Source organism: Diadema setosum, chromosome 5 (assembly GCF_964275005.1).
Source record: "Diadema setosum chromosome 5, eeDiaSeto1, whole genome shotgun sequence".
Classification (NCBI taxonomy): Eukaryota; Metazoa; Echinodermata; class Echinoidea; order Diadematoida; family Diadematidae; genus Diadema; species Diadema setosum.
The window spans coordinates 24,391,018-24,411,624 of NC_092689.1; the positions used below are offsets into that span (position 1 = coordinate 24,391,018).

Sequence of the window (20,607 nt, forward strand, 5' to 3'; positions counted from 1 at the left end):
TACCCATAGTTTCGTTATTAGTACTTTGTGTCCTCCATTGCAAAACTCCATTGCAAAATGAATTTACATTGCTACTTTTTTCCTGGAATCCGCAATATACAAGCTTTACTTTTGCTGTTCCTTCATATTTCACATGTTATAGAAAATAACATTATTGTATTTTATGTAGCTTACATAATAAAATGCCGACACACTTTCTTGTCATGACCAACTTTATGTCATATTTTGTATCTTCTTAACAGAAATATTGCTTGTTTGTATTTTTTTCTCTTTTGTTTAGTACATGTACAGATGTGAAGTGAAATATGAAAATAAACGTGCTGGTACTGTTCACTGTGTCTCGAGTGTCAGACCAGTGCAGTTTCAGTAATTAAATTAAATTCAACTCTGAGCAGATTCAGTGCCGTGTAGTTTCCGGCACGCTATACGGCACCTAGCTGAGCAGATTCAGAACCTCCGCTTGGTAGAAGGCTCTGAGCAGATTATTAGAGTCGCGCCATCTATTGACGGCTAACCAAACAATGACGAAATGCGTAGTTTTCTGTACGCTATGTCATTTGCCTGCCTGTCCTTGGTGCGTCGCGGACAACGTTGGTCACACGTGGAGTACAGGTGGATCCCGTTCTATTATTACAGGTGTAAACACTATACCGGTACGTACTCGATCACATTGCACAGTTTTATAATTAGGACCTACACTGTATGTGTATATTGATGCTGGAGCTCTCACGCGAGGTTCTCTTCTCCTTGCTCTCAGCTCGCCGGACGACCCTCGAAAGAAACTATCGGGGCTGCTGCATGCTGCATGCTGCACTTCCCACATGAATATCAAAAGTGAGCATGACCTTTCGTGGAAACGAGTGGGAATCTACCACAGTACCAGGTACAGCTACTGGCTGTTGTAATCATTCTAAAACTCTATAAAATGTCTAACTGTGGATAGGCCTACAGTAACCAATTCTACATATATATACCTTTGACTTTGTATAGGATATACCTTTGACTTTGCAGCCTTCAAGGTTGACCGAAAGATCGGTCTGTATCTGTCCGTCGGGGAATGTTCCGCGGAGACTGCGTCTGGCTTCACGGATCCCCTCCGCGGAGGACAGCGTTAATGGCAAAATATAACAAGAGTCCTCCGGACAGACGGATCTTTCTGTCTACCTTCAAGGTAGCCTTCAAGGTATACCTTTGACTTTGTAGTAGCCACTGTAGCCCCCCCCCCCCCCAATCAAAAGCCCACAAGAAGTGCCCAACTCAATTAACGTTAGAGATACGGTCTTCCCTTTTCAGACCTTCCACAAGGACTGGGTTATCGAAACAGGGTTACAGTGCACAGCGCATGGTTTCACTTTCAGGGCCCATTCAATATTGGACTCGTACAATATTAAAGCACTCATATTACTGTCTTCAAAAATACTCATCGCTATCATGCTCATGGCACTGTGAAAACAATGAATACCAGTAGTCTATGTTTAATCATAATACATACACATTGTAGAACACTAGACCTATTTAGAAGCAAACAAGCAATAAGTTATAGTCTGCACTTGTATTCTATCATGTGAACAATAATAATTGTCATTGCAAATGATTAAAAGATGGGTTTTGGCCTGGGTTTTTTTAGGTTCTTTTTGTAGAGATATTTGAAGGTTCCAAAGTTTTGGGCCCATGTATCATGTACATAATTATGAAAAATCACAACCCCCTAATGTTTGATCCAAGGCATCTGTAAAATTTATGAGTTAGATATGAGTGGAGATTTTGTGATGGTTGGTGAAGATATAAGCATTTTGAAGATGTAAGTCTATGCAATCTGTGCGGTAGACGAGAATCGAAGTAATGATACGTTCACCATTAAAAAAAAAAGATCTAATTTTATACATTTACAAAAACTGTCTGTTGATTGTACCCCATCACCATGCCAGTACAAGTGAAGTATCAAAGGAAACTATTTACAATATGTACTGTACATGAACAGGAGCATAGGCCATGCTATTGCAGTGTTGGATATACGATATTTGAATCTGTCTACTGGTCAGTAGACAGATATTCATGACCTTTCTGCAGACTTCGTCTCCTCGCTGGCTTTTGTTATCCTCCTCTAATAAAGGGTGTGTACAGTTCTTGTCGAGGTGAGGATTTAGCTTTTAACGTTTTTCGAGATATTCAGAAACCACTCTATGAGATGTCAAAGAGCATGCAATTCTAAAGGGTATCAAAAGTTTAATTGATGAAAATCGGTTTTGGAATGGCTGAGATATCAAAAAACAAGGTGAAACAAAGAGATCCTAATAAAAGGCGTGGCCTGTCGCCTTTTATTATTATTACTTTCTTGGATATCTCAGCCATTTGAAAACCAATTTTCATCAAATACACGTTGAATCCTTCTTAAAATTACGTGCTCCATCATACATTTCATAAGAGGTTTCACATTATCTCACTTAAGAATGTTCAAAACATGAATTCCCACCTCAACCAGTACGGTACAGTCCCATTAACATTAGTCTGAGAATCGTAACTTTATCATTGATTTCTGCATGCTATTTGGATGTAGGAAAGACATTTTTGTACAGTTAGTGAAGAGTGTCAGTTAATTTGTTTTTCCTCATGTTGATAGTCTGAGGCATTTTTTGTTTTGTTTTGTTTTGTTTGTTTTTGTTGTTGTTTTTTTTTTTTGGGGGGGGGGGCTTCTAAGCAAGGGAAAAATATGACTGTATGAAAAGTTATGCAGCACACTGTGATGCTGTCACAAATTTAATGATACTGTCTCACTATCAAAACATGCATGCCAAGTGCTGATTTCTTTTGTTTTTCACCTTCTTCTACTCAGGTGGTAAGTCTATGAAGTATGTTCTTGCAACCACAAAGACATTGTGCGAGAGATGATGCTCTTAAAGAGAATATCAGCCAACATTACTGGGAGGGCAGTGAGACCATCATATTTATGTCATCGAGAAACATCACTTAAGGCATTTGTTCGCTTGCTGGCATCGGGTCAACACCAGCATGGCAGCAAAGCTGAAGAAAATTTTGATCTGCCCTGGTGGGAGGAAGCCTCCGTGTATGTTCACTGGCCGTACTGCCAGAGACACTGTACATACTGTAATTTTAACAAGTATGTTGTGCCCAGAATCGACCAGGAGAGGATGAAGCATTGCCTTGTCACAGAGTTGAAGACCCTTTTGGGTATTAGCGGCATCAAGAGGGTTACCTCCATCTTCTTTGGTGGTGGGACTCCCAACCTGGCACGGCCAGATGTCCTTGGTGCAGTGATTGAAACAGCAAACCAGTTTGGCATCATGTCTGAAGGAACTGAAATATCAATGGAAGCTAACCCAACAGCGCTGGATGCACAGAAGCTTTTAGACTTCAAGGCAATAGGTCAGTTTACAACTGGGGTTTCCCAAGTGATGTTGCCTCCAGTTACACTGTAATTTCTAAAATTGAACACAGGAAATGTACATCACATACCTATGCCATCCAAAAATATAGATTAGTAGGACATAATCAAAGGTAAAAGCAAAGAGTCCCTGGGAAAACTTCTTTATTATGTTCTTTTATACCATACGTCCAAAATTAATTTTGATCATTTATTCCTTTTCTTTTTTTTTTTTCCTTAATGGTGGTTTTCTTATGTGTACAAACAATCCTAATCACATTGTCCTCTGATCAATTATTTTGGTTGAAGAGCAATGCAGATCACATTTTAGGTCAGTGTATAAAGCCACTGAAAAATTCAAAGTATTTGCTGTATTGGAATGTGTGTACAGTGGAAACTCGATATAACGAGATGGTCGGGACCGAGTCATTTTCCTCGTTATAGCCGATATCTCGTTATATCAGTAGGCATAAAAAAAGGCATAAAATAAAGACATTAATTTGCACATGTGGGACTACCCATCATATTTCAATCAATACTGATAACTTGATATTGTGTGTGAGGAAATTACTCACCTTTATGGGTAAGAAGATGTTTTTCGTCAAGGAAATCCAATATCAAGAATGTGTTTCTTATTAATTGTAGATGTTTGAATTTGTAAATTTATATAGCTTGCGATTGTATCAAGATCGTCTGTGGATTGGTATGTGGTTATCGTATGGGTGTGTGTTGTGTGGAAAGCTTGAATATGGTCTGCACAATGCTGTGTGTGTATGTGACACATTCTGTATGTACATTATGACTGCCTGTGTGTGAAGACGGGGAATTCCCTAAGTAGAAGGCCAATCACAGCATCAGATTGTCTCACACCTGCTAAACGTCATGATGATGTCATGTATACATATGGCCGTCCCACCACATTTTCTGCATGTATCAGTGTGCGTGCACACACACACTTCACACGTACAACATGCAGTGCTAGCTGGAGTGCACTGAAGAAAATGATTATGTGTATACAAGACAGTTTTTGGCGCATCAAGCTTTACAATCTCGGAAGATGATAGCACAGGCGAAGTAAAGCTTTACCGAAGGCATTTTGCTTTACCTCGCTATAGCAGGTTTGATTCACTATGTTTTTCTTTGTTTGGAAGTCACAAAATTTATCTCGTTATAGCAGTTATTTCGTTATAGCCGATCTCGCTATAAGAGTAGCATTTTACATAGACTTGTGTGGAAGGAAATTTGGGACCGAGAAAATTTCTTCGCTATAACCAATATCTCGTTATAGCAGTGTTCGTTATACCGAGTTTCCCCTGATACGTTTTGTTGTTGTTGTTTTTTTTAAGTAATTTGGTGGAAGAGATTGAATTGTTCCTTCTTTCATTTCCACAGGCATTAACAGACTTTCACTCGGCATCCAAGCCATCAATAATGCTGACCTCAAGCTTCTTGGCCGTGATCACACAGTTGAACAGTCCCTGGCATGTGTAGACAGGGCTAAGGCAGTGTACCCAGGGCATGTCAGCCTGGATGTCATTTTTGGTCGACCAGGACAGAGTCTGCATGCTTGGTTGACAGAACTACATCAAATTCTGAGAATTTGTGATGACCATTTGTCTCTTTATCAGCTGACACTGGAGCCTGGTACGGCCCTATACAGGTTGAATAAGGAGGGTGTGATATCCATGCCTGATGAAGACACTCTGGCTGACATGTATGAAGCAGCTGTGGATGCAGTATTACATCGTGGTTTTCACAGGTACGAGGTGTCAAACTTTGCTAGAGGAATTCAAGCTGAAAGTGTGCACAACAAGGCTTACTGGGCTGGTAAACAGTACATTGGGGTAGGCCCTGGGGCCCATGGACGTTTCTGCCCAGTCACAGAAAATATTAGGCACCCCAAAGTGAGTGAGTCATCACAAAACCTAACCAGTGGTAGAGCAAAAATGAAACCAGTTTCCCAAACAGTCCCTACATCATGGCAAAGAGAAGCAAGGATTCAGACTTTGGAGCCCCAGACATGGATGCAAGAGGTAAAGAAGTATGGGCATGGGACAAGAAGAGCAGTTGTTCAGTCAAACTTTCATATCCTGCAAGAGTTCCTTCTCATGGCATTACGCACACCTTCAGGTATCTCCAATCTCACTTGGCAACAATTCCTGCCTGGAGGGACTTTAATGGAAGTCTTTGGCTTGAATGAGTTTGTCAGAGAAGCAGTGCAAACAGGTTTGGTGGAACTTGATAATATAGGGCTAAGGTGCACTGGTCGTGGTCTCTGTGTTCTAGATAGTATTATTCCTCCTCTTATCACATGTTTGACAGAACATTTTCAGAGTAAGCCATAGCCTAAAAAAATGCTGTTTTCTCATCCTTTGCTAGCATCATACATTTTCCTATGGATCCTCCATTGACATGTTATCTCTTTAAAAAAGTTAAAAATGTTGGATCCAGCACCAGCATCAGTGGCAAAGAGCAGCAGTAGAAACTACTAAGTACTTCTTTCAATTCCCACCTGGTTGTAGTTGAACTTTATGACTACCATGTGTTTGCAGCAGTCACAGTGAGATAAAGTATCAATGAAGACAGGTTGGGCTATTTGTATCTATTGTTCTTTTTTGTTTGTCTTTGTTTTCCTGTTTTAAGATGTCCACTTAGTAACAAATCATGTGAATTTTGTTAAAAGCTCACAGAAGAGAAGAGGATTTGTGTATTTTCAAGTGCTAATCCCAAAGTAACGGAAAAGACCACTCTGTGTGTAGGTTGACTTGATGAAATTGACTAAAATTTAACAGATGTCATGCGTGAAATTAAAAGAAACCAAAACCCAAAGAGAAATGTGGATTGAGTGAAAGCAGCAACATTAGTACATGTAGAACACATCAGTTAAAGTTTGAGGAAAATTGGTGCAAATGTTATGAATTTGTAAAGTTTTGATATTGGAACCGTCAGATGAGGAGACTACTAAGTACTTGAGTTTATGACATGTGTGGACAGCATGAATAAAGAAAGTATAAAGAAAATTCAACATGCTTTCACTTTTGTAGCACAATGAAAGAGCACTTTACTAACTGCTTTCAGAAAGCAGGGGGAATAATTACTACCCTTAACTTGTCAGTATCAAGCTAATGGAAAGCATCGTTTTCAGAAAAAAAAAAGAATTTTTGTGGATGTCCCTTTATATTTTCTGAAATAGAATACAAAGGGAATGAATTACTATAGTACATATATATATATATATATATATATATATATATATACAGTATATATATATATATATATATATATATATAGTATAAATATGTATTTACATAAAAACAAATAATAGTGGCTACTTGTAGAGCGCACAGGTCCACCTTTCAGTGCTCATGGTGCTTCAAAAAATGAAAACAGAGATATATACATACATGTTCAAGCATGACAACAGAGAAGAAAATGGCATACAACAAACAAACACATACCCAGATAAAGAATACAAATGTATAGATCTATACACACACTATATACAGGGTGGCCCAAAAAGAACGGAACACCTAAGATCTTTAATTTCAGCAATATTGTTGCAAATACATGTATATCATTATTTTGCATACTATTGGCAAGGCCATTCTTTGTCCAATAGAATGACACCAAGTTCTTTAATTTTGGTTAATGCGTTATGATTTTAGGACCATTTTTGTCAACTCTTGCAATTTTCAAAATGTGATCATTTTGCACTCTCAGCGATACCGAAACCAGCGACAATTCGGCTTATCATAGAACCAGTAGCGTTCACAGTGCGTGGAATGTGAGGCAGACGTCCGCCCCACATTCCACACATTGTGAACGCTACTGGTTCTACGACAAGCCGAATTGTCGCTGGCTTCGGTATCTCTGAGAGTGCAAAATGATAATATTTTGAAATTGCAAGGGTTGACAAAAATGGTCCTAAAATCATAACGCATTAACCAAAAATAAAGAACTTGGTGTCATTCTATTGGACAAAAAAAAAACAACGGCCTTTCCAATAATACGCAAAATAATGACATATTTGCGACAATATTTTTTCAATTAAAGATCATAGGTGTTTTTGGGCCACCCTGTATGTATATATATATATATATATATATATATATATATATATATATATATATATATATATATATATATATATATAATGATATAATTATTTTATGTACACTATAATGTATGTATGTGTATACTCTGTAATGAGGAATTCAATAAGAAGTGTTGCCACTCAATGTGTCAATGTGTTTAATGATGTCGTGTTGTCTAGTGGTTTTGTTTTCTTTCTCTTCAAAAAAAAAAATGTAGCTGAATTATTTTACGCGTGAAATTTGATTTTACATCAAGTACATACCAAAGGTCATGTTTGCCTTGGTTTTTTCCCCTTTTTTTTTTCTTCGATTGCACATAAGCCTGTTATAATTTACAACGATTTGCATGCTGATTGAAATATGGAGTACCGTACATTGCATGGCGGTTGTGTTTCAAACGTGTATGACAGTGAAAAGGTTGTAATTGTACAATGACACTACATTTTGATGCTTTGAAAAAGTCATTCACTAGGTTAAACAAAGGTAAAGAATGTGCCGTGTTTGATATTTCACTTCTGTGTCCATGGCATGTGTTCAAATTCATAGTTCTGCTGTAAACCTCATTCTGCCGTAAAGTTGACATGCAACGTCTATCAACAGTTCTCCCTCAGATTTTATCCATTCCCGCGTACATCGACTTCCGAAAGAAAAAAAAAAAATCTTCATTGAGAGATTTACTTTACACACGGTAGATTTGCAAATTAATATACACGTAATCACGAATTGAGAGATGGATTAAGGTCATTGTGATGGCATACATCAGTCACAAGAGCTTATGTAAATACACTCGGCAAAAAAAAAGAAAGAAAGAAAGAAAGTAAACACTTTTCAAGTTGATATTTCTCATAGAATTTTTGGCTAAATGTTAATGTATTATATAATACATGAAAGGTAATTTGATTGGATATCAACTTGGTAAGTAAAAAAAAAAAAAAAAAAAAAAAAAAGAGAGAGAGAGAGGAAACTTTACCCATGAGTGAACACTTTTGTTTTTCTCTTCCAAGACACAAAAGTGAAAATTGCAAAAATGAACAGGTTATCATTCATAAATACTATTCCATGTATAACAATAAGAACAAAAGACAAATTTAAGACAATAAAAGCATGAATTCAATTGCAAAAATATACTTATGATCTGTATATCTTTGAAGCCCAAAAGATCAATAAAGACTAAAAATAACTGAGAAAAATGAAGAATTTTCTTACAATCCAAATTCAAATGAAATGAGATAAAAGGCAATACGTGTGTACTAACAAAAATGGTAGGATTTTGAATTGATTTCTCAAATTAGGAAAATTGTAATTACATTTGGTTTTTTAATTTGTCTCATGAATTCTTAACTTACCGTTATTGAATAAATGAAATAAATAAAGATATTCTGTTCATTTAATCTTCTTTTTGCCGTTACTCCCTATGTCACGTAAAGTTTAAGTTGACAGAAAGTTCTCATTTTCCCCCTTCAGTTTCCCATTTTGACTTTGTTTAAGGTTATAAAGAGATAAAAACTTTTTTCTATTTCATGCATGGCTCTCATTGTGTCAAACTGGTCTTTTGTTTTCATCGTTATCTCCAAGGGCATTTGCAAATTAAAGACAATATGTCGATTTTTGAAATTTTTATTCCTATGCCTTGGAGGACATAAACAATTGTGTTCATTCATGCGTATAGTTTCCTTATATGTTTACCTACTAGATTAATAGCCAATTATATTACCTTTAATATGGTGCATTTTTAAAATATATTGATTGTCATCAAAATCTTCCATGAAAATTATGAATTCGAAAAAGTGTTTACTTTCTTTTTTTGCTGAGTGTAAATATAGATCATACATATATTTTGTGATTTCTTCCATTTTTGTAGAAAAAACAGAAGCAAGAGTTTACTGTCAGTTTCATGACAAAAATCAGCGTATTTGTTCTCTGTCATACTATACAGTTCTATCAATAGTCGGCTAAGCGATTTGCAGAAAGAGTTCAGTTCGGATCTTTAAAGGACAAGTTCACCTTCTTAGACATGTGGGTTTTGTGAATGCAGCAATTTTAGTGGAACACATCAGTGAGAGTTGGAGGAAAATTGGACAATACGTTCAATAGTTATGAATTTTTGAAGTTTCTGCCCAGTCACGACTGGATGAGAAGACTGCTATAGCTTGTGATGTCACATGTGTACAACAACATAAAGAAAGTATAAAGCAAATTCAATAAATTCTTATTTTTCTCGCGTAACAAATGAACACTCGACTTCTCTCAGAAGGCAAGGGGAAAAATGTTACCCTCAACATACGTCAGTAACAAGTCGAAGAAATGTGCACTCTATTCAAAAAGTAGTTTTGTGAAATTCTGTTTTTATTTTCCTTATATCGTTGTACGCATGTGACATCATACACTTTGGTAGTCTTCTCATCCAGCAGTGACTGCGTAGATACTTAAAAAATTCATAACTTTTGAACGTATTGTCCGATTTCCCCCAAACTTTCACTGATGTGTTCTACTAATATTGTTGCCTTCATTCGATCCACATGTCTATGAAAGTGGACTTGTCCTTTAATATACATTGCAGTACTTTTTTTTTTTTTTTTGGTCTATTTGGTAACGCGCCGACCAGAGAGGAAGAACAAATATATGAACAAACAGGAATATTGTACAACGTAGTTTGTTGACTCTGATTTAATAAAACGTGCTAAAGGTATGTACATGTATAAACAATCGCTCTGAAAAAAAAAAAAAATATATATATATATACATACATATATATATATATATATATATATATATATATATATATATATATACAGTACGTTCGAGCAATATGTCAAGTAGCGGTTTCCCCTGTAAGGTACATGGCCCGTAACTAGAATTTTGAAGGGGGGGGGGGGGGGGGGTCAATACTGGATATGGTGCACCTCTCTGAGGACGTGAAATGACCGAGCGTGCTATACGGTCTTTGAGGGCTTTATTTCTTAACGTACACGAACACTTTCGGTTTGACAGTATCAACCATGAAGAAAAGTATTATCTCCTTCTATCCTCCTAACTCGCTCTATCAGCATCATCGATTTTTTTTTTTTTTTTTTTTTTTTGGTGGGGGGGGGGGGGGGAGAACTAATATATTCATAGTTGGAGGAACACTGAGGACCCACTGACCAAGCGGGGAGGTTTTGCATCTGTGGAATTGAAATTCAACAATCTTATGCACACTTTTGGGGGCAAAATTTCTGTCCCCAAAGTAAGATGATTGTGTTGGTTATTTATTTACGTTAAGAAAAGCCCCAAACAAAATAATTTTGAAATTATAGCATGATATACATTGTACATGTATTCATATACACTAACCAAGTCATGCTGAAACTTTTATATCTATCTGAGCACAGCCACCCAACGGGGAGAGGGGGTATCCCCTCCCACATGAGGGGGGCCTTTGCATTTTTATGCTCTGGTGCACACTATTGGTGGAATATTATACATGCATGGGCATTTTCAATTAAACAAAAAAGGGGGGGGGGGATAAGGGTTTATTAAAAAAGTGACTTGCTTAGTCTTCCACTATGTCTCTTGTTCCGAGTATGCATCTCCACTGTGAACTAAATCTGTGCAGGTTGATGAGTTTGCAGGCACAAACCCTTGACAGTCGTTTAAAAAAAAAAAAAAAAAAAAAAAAAAAAAAAGACTACTTGTACTCCTGCACCACTGGCAGTGTCCCATGATAGCTGCTCCGCAGCAGCTACAGTGGATTGGGACTGGCAAAGACCGTGAAAGAGATGCTTTGGTGCAGACTACAAAACTCTACTTTATACGACCGACAATGGTTTGTGCTTTGCTAACTAGAGGTGAATAGCGCTCACCGGCAATGGCAAAGTAAGCAACAGTGAATGAAAAGGTGACAGATACGTGGATGAACAATTTAGCTAATAAAAGAAAAAGACTTATTTAATTCTAGAATGCGTGGTTTTCTCATTTTCTGTTCAAATTATTTTAAAATCTACTATCCGAGTCTAAAGATAATGGGGGTTTGAAAGTTTTCTTCTATCTAGACCATGGTCGAGTTTCAATAACACTTGCTCTCAGATAATCACACTCGGCCATTCACTCTGATACTCTCGAGTCAGACTCGACCACACGACCCGACCAAGTGGGAGTAGGAGGGGGGGGGGGGCAACCTGTTGATTTTTTTTTTTTATTAGGTATCGAAGAAATTACTCTTACCTGTTGAATTCGGAGCTTTGAGAAGAAAATTGTAGCTTTTCGTGTGTGTTTTTTCTTTAGTTTTAATTTGTTAAGCGGAGCCTTCTCGTCATTCTGGCGGGGGGCTCTTTCAAACCCTGAACCCTCCTAGTTACGGGCCTCTGACTTATCTATAAAGGGGAAAGATTCGCCCACTGTTTAGTGTAAAACACGTACGACCTCTTAATGTATAAAAGGATGAACACAAAATAATGTACATGCATGGTATACACACCGGCACCACAGCTCTTAATGCTATATACGTTGTAGTTTCAATCTGCTGACTGCCCGTGTTTTTCTTTCTGTTTTTCTCGTTCGAACACCGAACGGTCCTCTCACTGACAGAGAGAAAACATTTCCCCACTCTCGCTGTGAAACAAGTACAAACATAGATATGAATGAATACAAATGTACATATGCTAACACACCTGCACCGCAGCTCGTATATACGTTTGCTAGTATCAATTTGCTGTGTGTCCGTGTTTTTTCGAGTTCCTCACTAAATGAAAGACAATTGCCATGCAAGGTGGAAGACACAATTATAAAAGTATACTAACGGACAACGAACTACTAATTCGAGAACAAGTCAGTCTCAGCTGCGAAAGTGGCAGGGAGTTTACACCTTTTTTTAACGAATTTTGAAGAGGAGATATTGTATATTTACATTTGGATATATTATCTATTATGTTAGGTTCATACAGTGTCACTCATTTTTTCTAGTTTGACATTTGACAGAGTGTTGGACTATCAAATAAGATCTGTATCTTCAAGTGCGATTAGTCTTCATGTATCCATGGAATTGTTGCCTTATACATGAGACAACACAGGGGTTCACTTTAGTTTCTGTTTCATTGTGCGAAAATTGGTCAACTTCCCAAGCAGCTATTGGGTCACGAATTGGGCCATATAAAATACTACTGTGTGTGTAATATAATGCATTATACCCAATGCCGTATGAAGGATTTCATTCTTCTTCAGTAGCAACGGGACTCGCCACTCTCCTTTTGCCTAAATTTTGAAATTTAGCATAAAGCTAACATTTCTTTATTTACAAAAATAATGTACAGCTGTAATGTGTTATTGGAGAAACATTGCACTATGCTATTACTGGTTAATGTTCTCAATGAACAGTCACACCGACAGCAATAGGCAGAACTAGTAGGTTAGTGAATACGAATGTACATACGACAGGCATAGTTCAGTGTAAGCTGCTCGGATCACAAACATCCTGTTGGAGTCGTAAGGCACCTATTTTTTCCAAGTCTACAAATAGCTTAAATTCCCAAGGCATCTTATGAGCGTTCGTTGTGTAGTTCATCATAAAGTTGTCGTAGTAATGGTATGACAGTGTTCGATTACGTGAGTCGACGTAGAACGGGTAGAATCCAAACATAGTTATTTCACGACAGAACATGGCAGCTGCAGATACAATCATCAGTCCAGTTGAGGGCGTTCTTTTCTTCCAAATCCTGTAAAGTAAATGGTGGACAAGAGTTTTGAAAGTACAGTGTAGTGGCTAAAGGGATAGCAAATTGATTTGTGTAAGGCGAATCAATATTATACCGGGTGTCCCCAAAAAACGGAACGGTGGATTTTTCAGTACCTTGCGTTCTAAAAGTTATACATGTATATTTTTTGACGTCATTAGAAGGAGCATCTTCCGCAGAAGACAATGATACCAAAATCATTAATTTGGTTCAGTACTTTTTATTCTACGCCAATTTCTGTAAATGCAGTTATTTTCAAATTTCGCCGGATTATGAGATGATAATTTGGGTGCGACGAGCGTTCTTGTAAGCTCGTTGATCCATGTCAACAAAAGATACAGCTTTCACATTGGGCGCGCACACACACACAGACACACACACACACACATACTGTTTTTTCCTGGCCTGCGCTCATTGTGAAAGCTGTTTATAAAATGGGTTCAAGAATGTAGCCAATTGGAAACGCTGAAATGAGTCACGTGTGCTTGTATTAATTTCTTATTATAAAATGGGTTCAAGAATGTAGCCAATTGGAAGCGCTGAAATGAGTCACGTGTGCGTGCATTAATTTCTTAGTAAATGCACGGCCTGTAGTCGACGTACGTCACAATGTTTACACTAGCAGTGCGCACTCAATCAGTTGTTACAAGTGCGTCACGCGCTATTATACAACACATGTATGGAATCTTGCCATCTGATTGGATAAATGCTGGTCACATGACATTCAGAGGAATCGGCTATCCAACGCTCACACTCAATGGCAGTGCAATAGTCGACTATTGAACGGTACAAGCGAGCCGGCAGTGCAATAGACCCTAGGACACACTGAACTTGTGTATCGTACAGCTAGCTGGCATTGATGCTGCGCCAGCACGCAACAACCGTTTATGTGTACCATACCACCACCGGTCACCTACGCACGTCGCACGGCCATGCCACCACGTTATCATGGCTACGTAGACCTACCTCTTTTCACCCGAGCTTTGTTCTCGTCTCTGATGAGGATCTCAGCGCATTGCTAATCATGAGTGAAATGCAGCAGCAAATACTAAGAAAGTGATCAAATACAGTATGCTTTAAATAGAGGTAAGCAAACTCTCTAGACCTAGCTATATAGGGTTTAGTTAGACCTTTTTCAAGACCTAACTAGGGGGCCTACCAGAGATCGAGCCAGTGGCAGTACGCTAGTTGGCCTAACGTTAGGCGTAGGCTTTCGCATACGTAGTTCTCGATCTACCTATTTAGGGTTAAAACATATCTATTTGTGGTCCAAACTGTAGGCCATGCCTAAATATTTCGATATCATGTGTTGTATAAAACAAATATTCAATGTTTATCATTCGTGCGACGATACCGAATATTACATTCGGTACAAGTTTAACCGTTCTATTCAACTCCGCTTCGCGTCGTTGAATAGAACGGTTAAACTTGCACGCTCATGTAATATTCGGAACCGTCGCACTCATAAACATTGAATATTTGTATACTATACGCGCTGTCAATCCTGTAAACAACTTCTAGTTCGGGCTGCCACAACAGCCGGCGGCCTTTCTTGTGCATAACACGTGGCGTACGTATACTCTTATACGTACGTACAGTACTTACGTGCGGGATTTCCGAGTGCGACGTGCGTAAATGTTTGGGACGAACATCTTCGGACATCTTGACTTTTGAGCGAGTGCTACATGTAGCTGACTGGTATTGACCCACAAAGGTACGAGAATAATGCTGTTAGTTTTCGACCCATTTTATAAAACAAATGATGCACAGGATTATTTCGTGGCGTTAGTGAAGGTGCGGCGCACTCTCGAGTATTGACAACGGTTGCAAACATGCACTCGGCTGCGCCTCGTGCATGTCGCACCATTGTCAATACTCTCGAGCGCGCCGCACCTTCACTAACGCACTCTATCCTGTGCATCATTTGTATAATATCGTTTGTTGACATGGATCACCGAGCTTACACAATACATTGTATTCACCGTATGGATCGCGTGTCGCGCTCAAATTATTATCTCATAAGTCGAAAAAATCCGGCGAAATTTGAAAATGACTGTATTTACAGAAACTGGCGTAGAATAAAAAGTGCTGAACCAAATTTAATGATTTTGGTATCATTGTCTTCTGCGGAACATGTTCTTTCTAATGATGTCAAAAACTATATCACTTTTAAAACGCAAGGTACTGAAAATCCACCGTTCCGCTTTTTTGGGGGGACACCCGGTATATATATATATATATATATATATATATAGAGAGAGAGAGAGAGAGAGAGAGAGAGAGTTTGTTTGCAAAAACCGATAAGTCCATATTTGTCAAATGGAGATATTTGCGATTAAAGGTCAAGAAAAATAAAGAGAATAATAAGAAAATTTTTGCTTCTTTTGACCATAACTTAAAAAATATACCTTTATGTATAGTGACCAATATGTCATTTAAAAGGTATCATTTTGTACTTTATGACAAAGACCGTACTTCAAAATCTTCAAAAATAGTCTTATCGGTTTTTGCAAACAAACTCTTCATATATATATATATATATATATATATATATATATATATATATAGTATATACAACACAGCAAAGTAGTACATAGCAGAAAAGGTAGGTATACATGGTGAATGCTTGAACATTTACACTGAGAAAATTGCCGTTTTTATCGAGCCCACCGGAGGTGAGGGGAGATCGTATAAGGGATCGCCTGCGGCGTCTGTCCGTCCGTCGTCCGTCCGTCCGTCGTCTGTCCGTAACGGTACAAAAACTTCAATAACTCTTTACTCTAGGCTTCGATTGTAATCAAAATTCGAGGGAAGAGGGGTCATACAAAGTCTCACATTTTACCATATATGAAGGTCACCTCAAGGTCAAAGCTCACAGTCAGGGGTCAATAAACTTTAGGGCCCAATGTTAAGTTTTTATGGCGCGTTTCTATTATGGGTCATAACTTTTGATCCATAACTCCATTTGTGACCAAACTTGGATGGTAGATGTCCCTTGGGGAGTGGATGGTCACCACAAGGTCAATGGTCACAAGCATGGGTCAACAAACTTTTAGAGCCCAATGTTAAGTTTTAATGGCGCGTTTCTATATTGGGTCATAACTTTTTATCCATAGGTCCGTTTGTGACTAAACTTGGATGGTAGATGTCCCTTGAGGAGTGGATGATCACCATAAGCTTGCGCAAAAGAATTCTCAGACAACTACCCACTGGAAACCACCCTCCGGATAACTACCACGCGGATAATTACCCAAAAGTAAGGACAATTCCCTCCCAGAGCAATCCCCCCCCCCTTCCCCTACATATTTCCACTATTTTTATGTGTGTGTGTGTGTGTGAACGATAATGAGAAACTTCTTATGAAATATGAATGTAATTCAAAGAGAGATTCAACGTTCATTTGATGAAAATTGGTTTTGAAATGGCTGAGATAAAACAAAGCAACCCTAAAAATAGGTGGGACCCACCTTTTGAGGATCGATTTGTCTTCTTTGTTTTTGGGTGTCTCGGTCATTCCAAAATCAATTTTCATCACATAAACTTCGAATTCCTCTTAGAATGGTATGCTCTGTATTATTTCTCGGTATCTCGCAGAAAGTTAAAAGCCCAATCCTCATCTCCATCAGTTAACATTTAATATGAAAACTAGCACAATCACACTTGTACAATGTATAGATAATTAGCTGTAATTATACACCAGGACAGATCAGGGCATCGTTTCATGAGAGTTGTCAGCTCTGACAAGTTGTTAGTCTCTGATAATTTCAGTAAAATCCTGGTTTTCGATTACTGAGAAGCTCTTATCACTGACTTGTTACCATGGACCTATATAACATGGACCTACAACGAATGCCGTTACTATGGTAATTGTCAGAGACTCTTGATAGGGACCACAACTTTCATGAAACGGTGCCCAGATCCTATCAGAAAATATGGCTTTATATCGAGGGCCCCTCTCTTGTGATAAGGGAACATGTCTTCCAGTGAAATCAACTCATTTTTGCACGTGTATTGTCATTTGTGTTATAACGGTAATAGAACGCAAAGAATGAATGATGACAGTGCAAGGAAAGGGGACTTTCAAAACGTACATGAGCTTTGTATTCTGATAAGGTCCAGGAAGCCTATAGAAAAACAAGAGACCCGGGTGTCTCGCGCTCACCCGAGTATCGCAAGTTCACCTTCCATGCACTCCAGCAGACTCTTACCTGAGAACATTGGAAACTTGTGGTGGGGGGTAGCTTTGAGAGCTATCGGCATGGTGCCCATTTGCATATTCCATCACACTGGTAAAAATATCTGCCAAGTACACTGTACTTCACAGAATGTTGGGCTATGCAGTTTGGAAGAGAAAAAAAAAGACTTACAAAAAGCCCTATCACTTTTGATTCTAGACAACATTATTGAATATTCATTGATTTAGGAGGTTTGGACCCCTTGGGCCCCCAAGGAAAGCATGTTGCCCCACTTTGAGATCATTATTCCCTAGGAATGCTGCTTGCCAAGTTTGGTGAAAATCCATTATGTTGTCTTCAGCAAGAAGATGGAAATTTAGGGGGGGGGGGGGAGAGAAATCTGCAATTAAACACTGGGAATTACAGTCACCAATGTACAAACTCGAAGTAACTTTGCTTTATCACTTCTGGTTCTAGAGAAGAATTGTAAATATTCTATAATAATGGGAGGGGGATATGGTGCCCATATGATGGGAATGCGATGCTATCCCCCTAGGGTTGCTACCTGCCAAGTTTGGTGAAAATTCATCATGGCATTTTCAAGAAAAAGATGAAAATATACAATTTAAAAAATTTAATTTTTAAAAAATTTAAATAAAATATACAATATACAACCTCCCTCCCCTGGGTCCCGGGGGGGGGGGGGGGCACCCTTGATTCCACCATGAACAAACTTGAAACTACAGTCACCAATGTACCAACTCATAGTATTAACTACGCTCTGTCACTTCTGGTTTTAGAGAAGAAGATTTTTTAAGATTCCGTAATTTGGGGTGAGGGGTGGACTCCTCTGGGGCCCCCAGCTGGGGCATGGTGCCCATTTGAACAAACTGAGATCCTATCCCCCCTTAACCTAGGGATGCTACCTGCCGAGTTTGGTGAAAATCGGTCATGGTGTTCTCAAGAAGAAGATGAAAATGTAAAAGGTTTACGCACGATGGACGACGTACGACGGACCCCGGACGAAGAGCGATCGCAATAGCTCACTTGAGTTTTTTTTTTTTTTTTTTTTTTTTTTTTTTTTAAGTAGGCTCTAGTTAGCAATTATCAGCATGTATTTTTTTTTTTCTTAACTCATGCACTCTCTACATGCATGGTAAACTAGTGTGAAGGAAAAGGTATCAATGTATAATACAACTACTACATGCACGCACAACTTGTTTGTTTGTTTGTTCATTTTCCATCTGTGAAGATGGCTGGATAGCCCATATTCAGCTATGTTAAGCTGGTCTTCCATGGGGTCCAGTTGGATGTGAGGTGGGACCACTTCACCGGGTTAAACACCCTGCTCTTTGCGATGAATGAATGAAGCGGGTTCTTTTACGTGCATGAGTTGTTACTCTCTCATACACGAGACCTCCATTTTATGTCCTATCCGAGGGACAGCCATCACTACTGTACCACTGCCACAGCTCAGCAGAAGACGTAGGCTTACGTCTTGTATAGTGCAATGGCGTGAAGTGTATAGTAACGAGATATATAGGCCCCTTACAGTAAAAGTAATGATAATTTCTCGTTTTATGGCTTAGAAAAAGAAAGAGTCAATACAAGATTGACAGAAAGACGACCTGGTGGGACATAAAGCAGACATATCAAGCCAGATGGAAAGATACACCATAATGAATTCATGGGTGGATAAAAAGCTATTGTCAAGGTAGGTGAATATAGATTCATGAAGAAAAATCGACTACAGAGATAGAATGAGATAGAAGACATGACACAGACAGAGGTAACATGGGTAGGGTGGAGTATAACATTACCTCGGGATTGCCCCAAAGAGTGACATGGGGCTGTAGGCCCATCTTGCCTCAAAGTTAAACTGCTTGCCCATAGCTCTTCCCAAGTTGTTCATATTTCCTTTCCGACTGCCTCCTTTCGGATACCAAATCACCGAGTGATTGTACATCTTGACCCGCTCTACCCAAGTTCCCAATGTCGTATTTGAAATTGACAATGTCTTTCTTGCAGCTCGACCAAGTCTAGTCATCTGGGAGTAATTCATCGTTGTCGCATTTGCCTTGTATCCAACATCGGTTCCGAAATCGCCCCCGAACGGGGCAAGGTTCATTCGAAACACGTAGTCGTGATCATCAATGGCAGCTCCACACCGACTGTCGGTCAGTATGCCCGAGTTGCCCACCACAGCGCATCGGTCCTGCTCAGGTATGGTCTCTGTCCTATTTTGAAGGGTCAGCTCCGTCCGATTAACCTCAAAGTCAAAGAACTCAGGATTGATGTCGGTTTTGTAGATCTGGATGATATCCGACAGGGTTAGTTTCGTCAGCACCTTTTCCCTATACGGATAGAATAGTCGTGACAAGTTCAAACATTCGAGATTATAGATGATATGTGAATGAGAGGTAAGTGGCCGAAACAAAATATATTGTATATTCAGGAGGGGTATTATCGTGCTGATGAAACACACTCATACACACACACACACACACACACACACACACACACACACACACACACACAATACTGAATCTATACGAAATATCGTCCGTAACATCGTAGGTTTAATGTTGTGTTTTTGTTGCTAAATTCATAAACTGCTGAGTAAAAGATAGTTAAAGAATTGACCCCCTCCCCCAGATAGGACAAAAAAATAAAAAATAAACAGGCATAACTTAATTCGACTGTTTCGTTCAGAGCACGCTATCAACGTCTTTATTACACGTTATTATGTTCATCACATTGTTGTACTGATTTCGTGACATTATTTGTATACGCGAACATTTCATTTTGTTGGAAATGAAGTAAATCAATTTGAACATGGAATAAATTGCCCTATACTATAGGTTTAATCTAGCCTAAACGTGCCTATCAACACCGAAACCTCTGATTTGAATGTAGTAAGAAAACAAAGAAGTTTCTTTACAGTCGTTTACAATTAGCCATCATCACAATTAGGCTACCACCGTGACAGACAGTGGCAGCACACTAATTTTCATTGTAACATTAGGGCATGGCAGGGAAAATAAAGCAATAGACTGCAGAGCGTATCAAAAAAAAAGTTACACTTTTGAAAAAAAAAATCATGATTACATCTCAAAATGTTTCGGAGATTTTTTCATATTTATGGATGTCCAATAGTCTCATCTATCAAGTGCAATGAACAAAACAAATTTTTGTTCACGCTTGGCTGAACACTGAAAAATGACTTGCGCCAAATTGAAAGAAGATGG

The 20,607-nt window shown here is 38.6% G+C and overlaps 2 protein-coding genes across 3 annotated transcripts in view; one reads left to right on the forward strand and one right to left on the reverse strand.

Moving 5' to 3' along the window:
• Positions 1-569: 569 nt before the first annotated feature.
• On the forward strand, positions 570-6,510 carry LOC140229210 (radical S-adenosyl methionine domain-containing protein 1, mitochondrial-like). 2 transcript variants are annotated; one of them, XM_072309479.1, is made up of 3 exons: positions 570-653; positions 2,834-3,384; positions 4,775-6,510. In XM_072309479.1, exons 2-3 carry the CDS (start codon positions 2,886-2,888, stop codon positions 5,725-5,727), a joined length of 1,452 nt encoding a protein of 483 aa, XP_072165580.1. In that variant the 5' UTR covers positions 570-653; positions 2,834-2,885; the 3' UTR covers positions 5,728-6,510. The 2 variants fall into 2 exon arrangements, with proteins under 2 accessions (XP_072165580.1, XP_072165581.1); XM_072309480.1 differs by lacking the exon at positions 570-653 and adding an exon at positions 834-883.
• Positions 6,511-12,692: 6,182 nt separating this feature from the next.
• LOC140229211 (CMP-N-acetylneuraminate-poly-alpha-2,8-sialyltransferase-like) overlaps positions 12,693-20,607 on the reverse strand; it is a 29,272-nt gene continuing 21,357 nt past the window's right edge. The window contains exons 3-4 of the mRNA XM_072309481.1: positions 19,180-19,713; positions 12,693-13,166 (exon numbers count right to left, since the gene is read on the reverse strand). Of these exons, the coding sequence (XP_072165582.1) occupies positions 12,896-13,166; positions 19,180-19,713 (805 nt within the window). The 3' untranslated portion in view covers positions 12,693-12,895. The remainder of the gene's footprint in view (positions 13,167-19,179; positions 19,714-20,607) is intronic.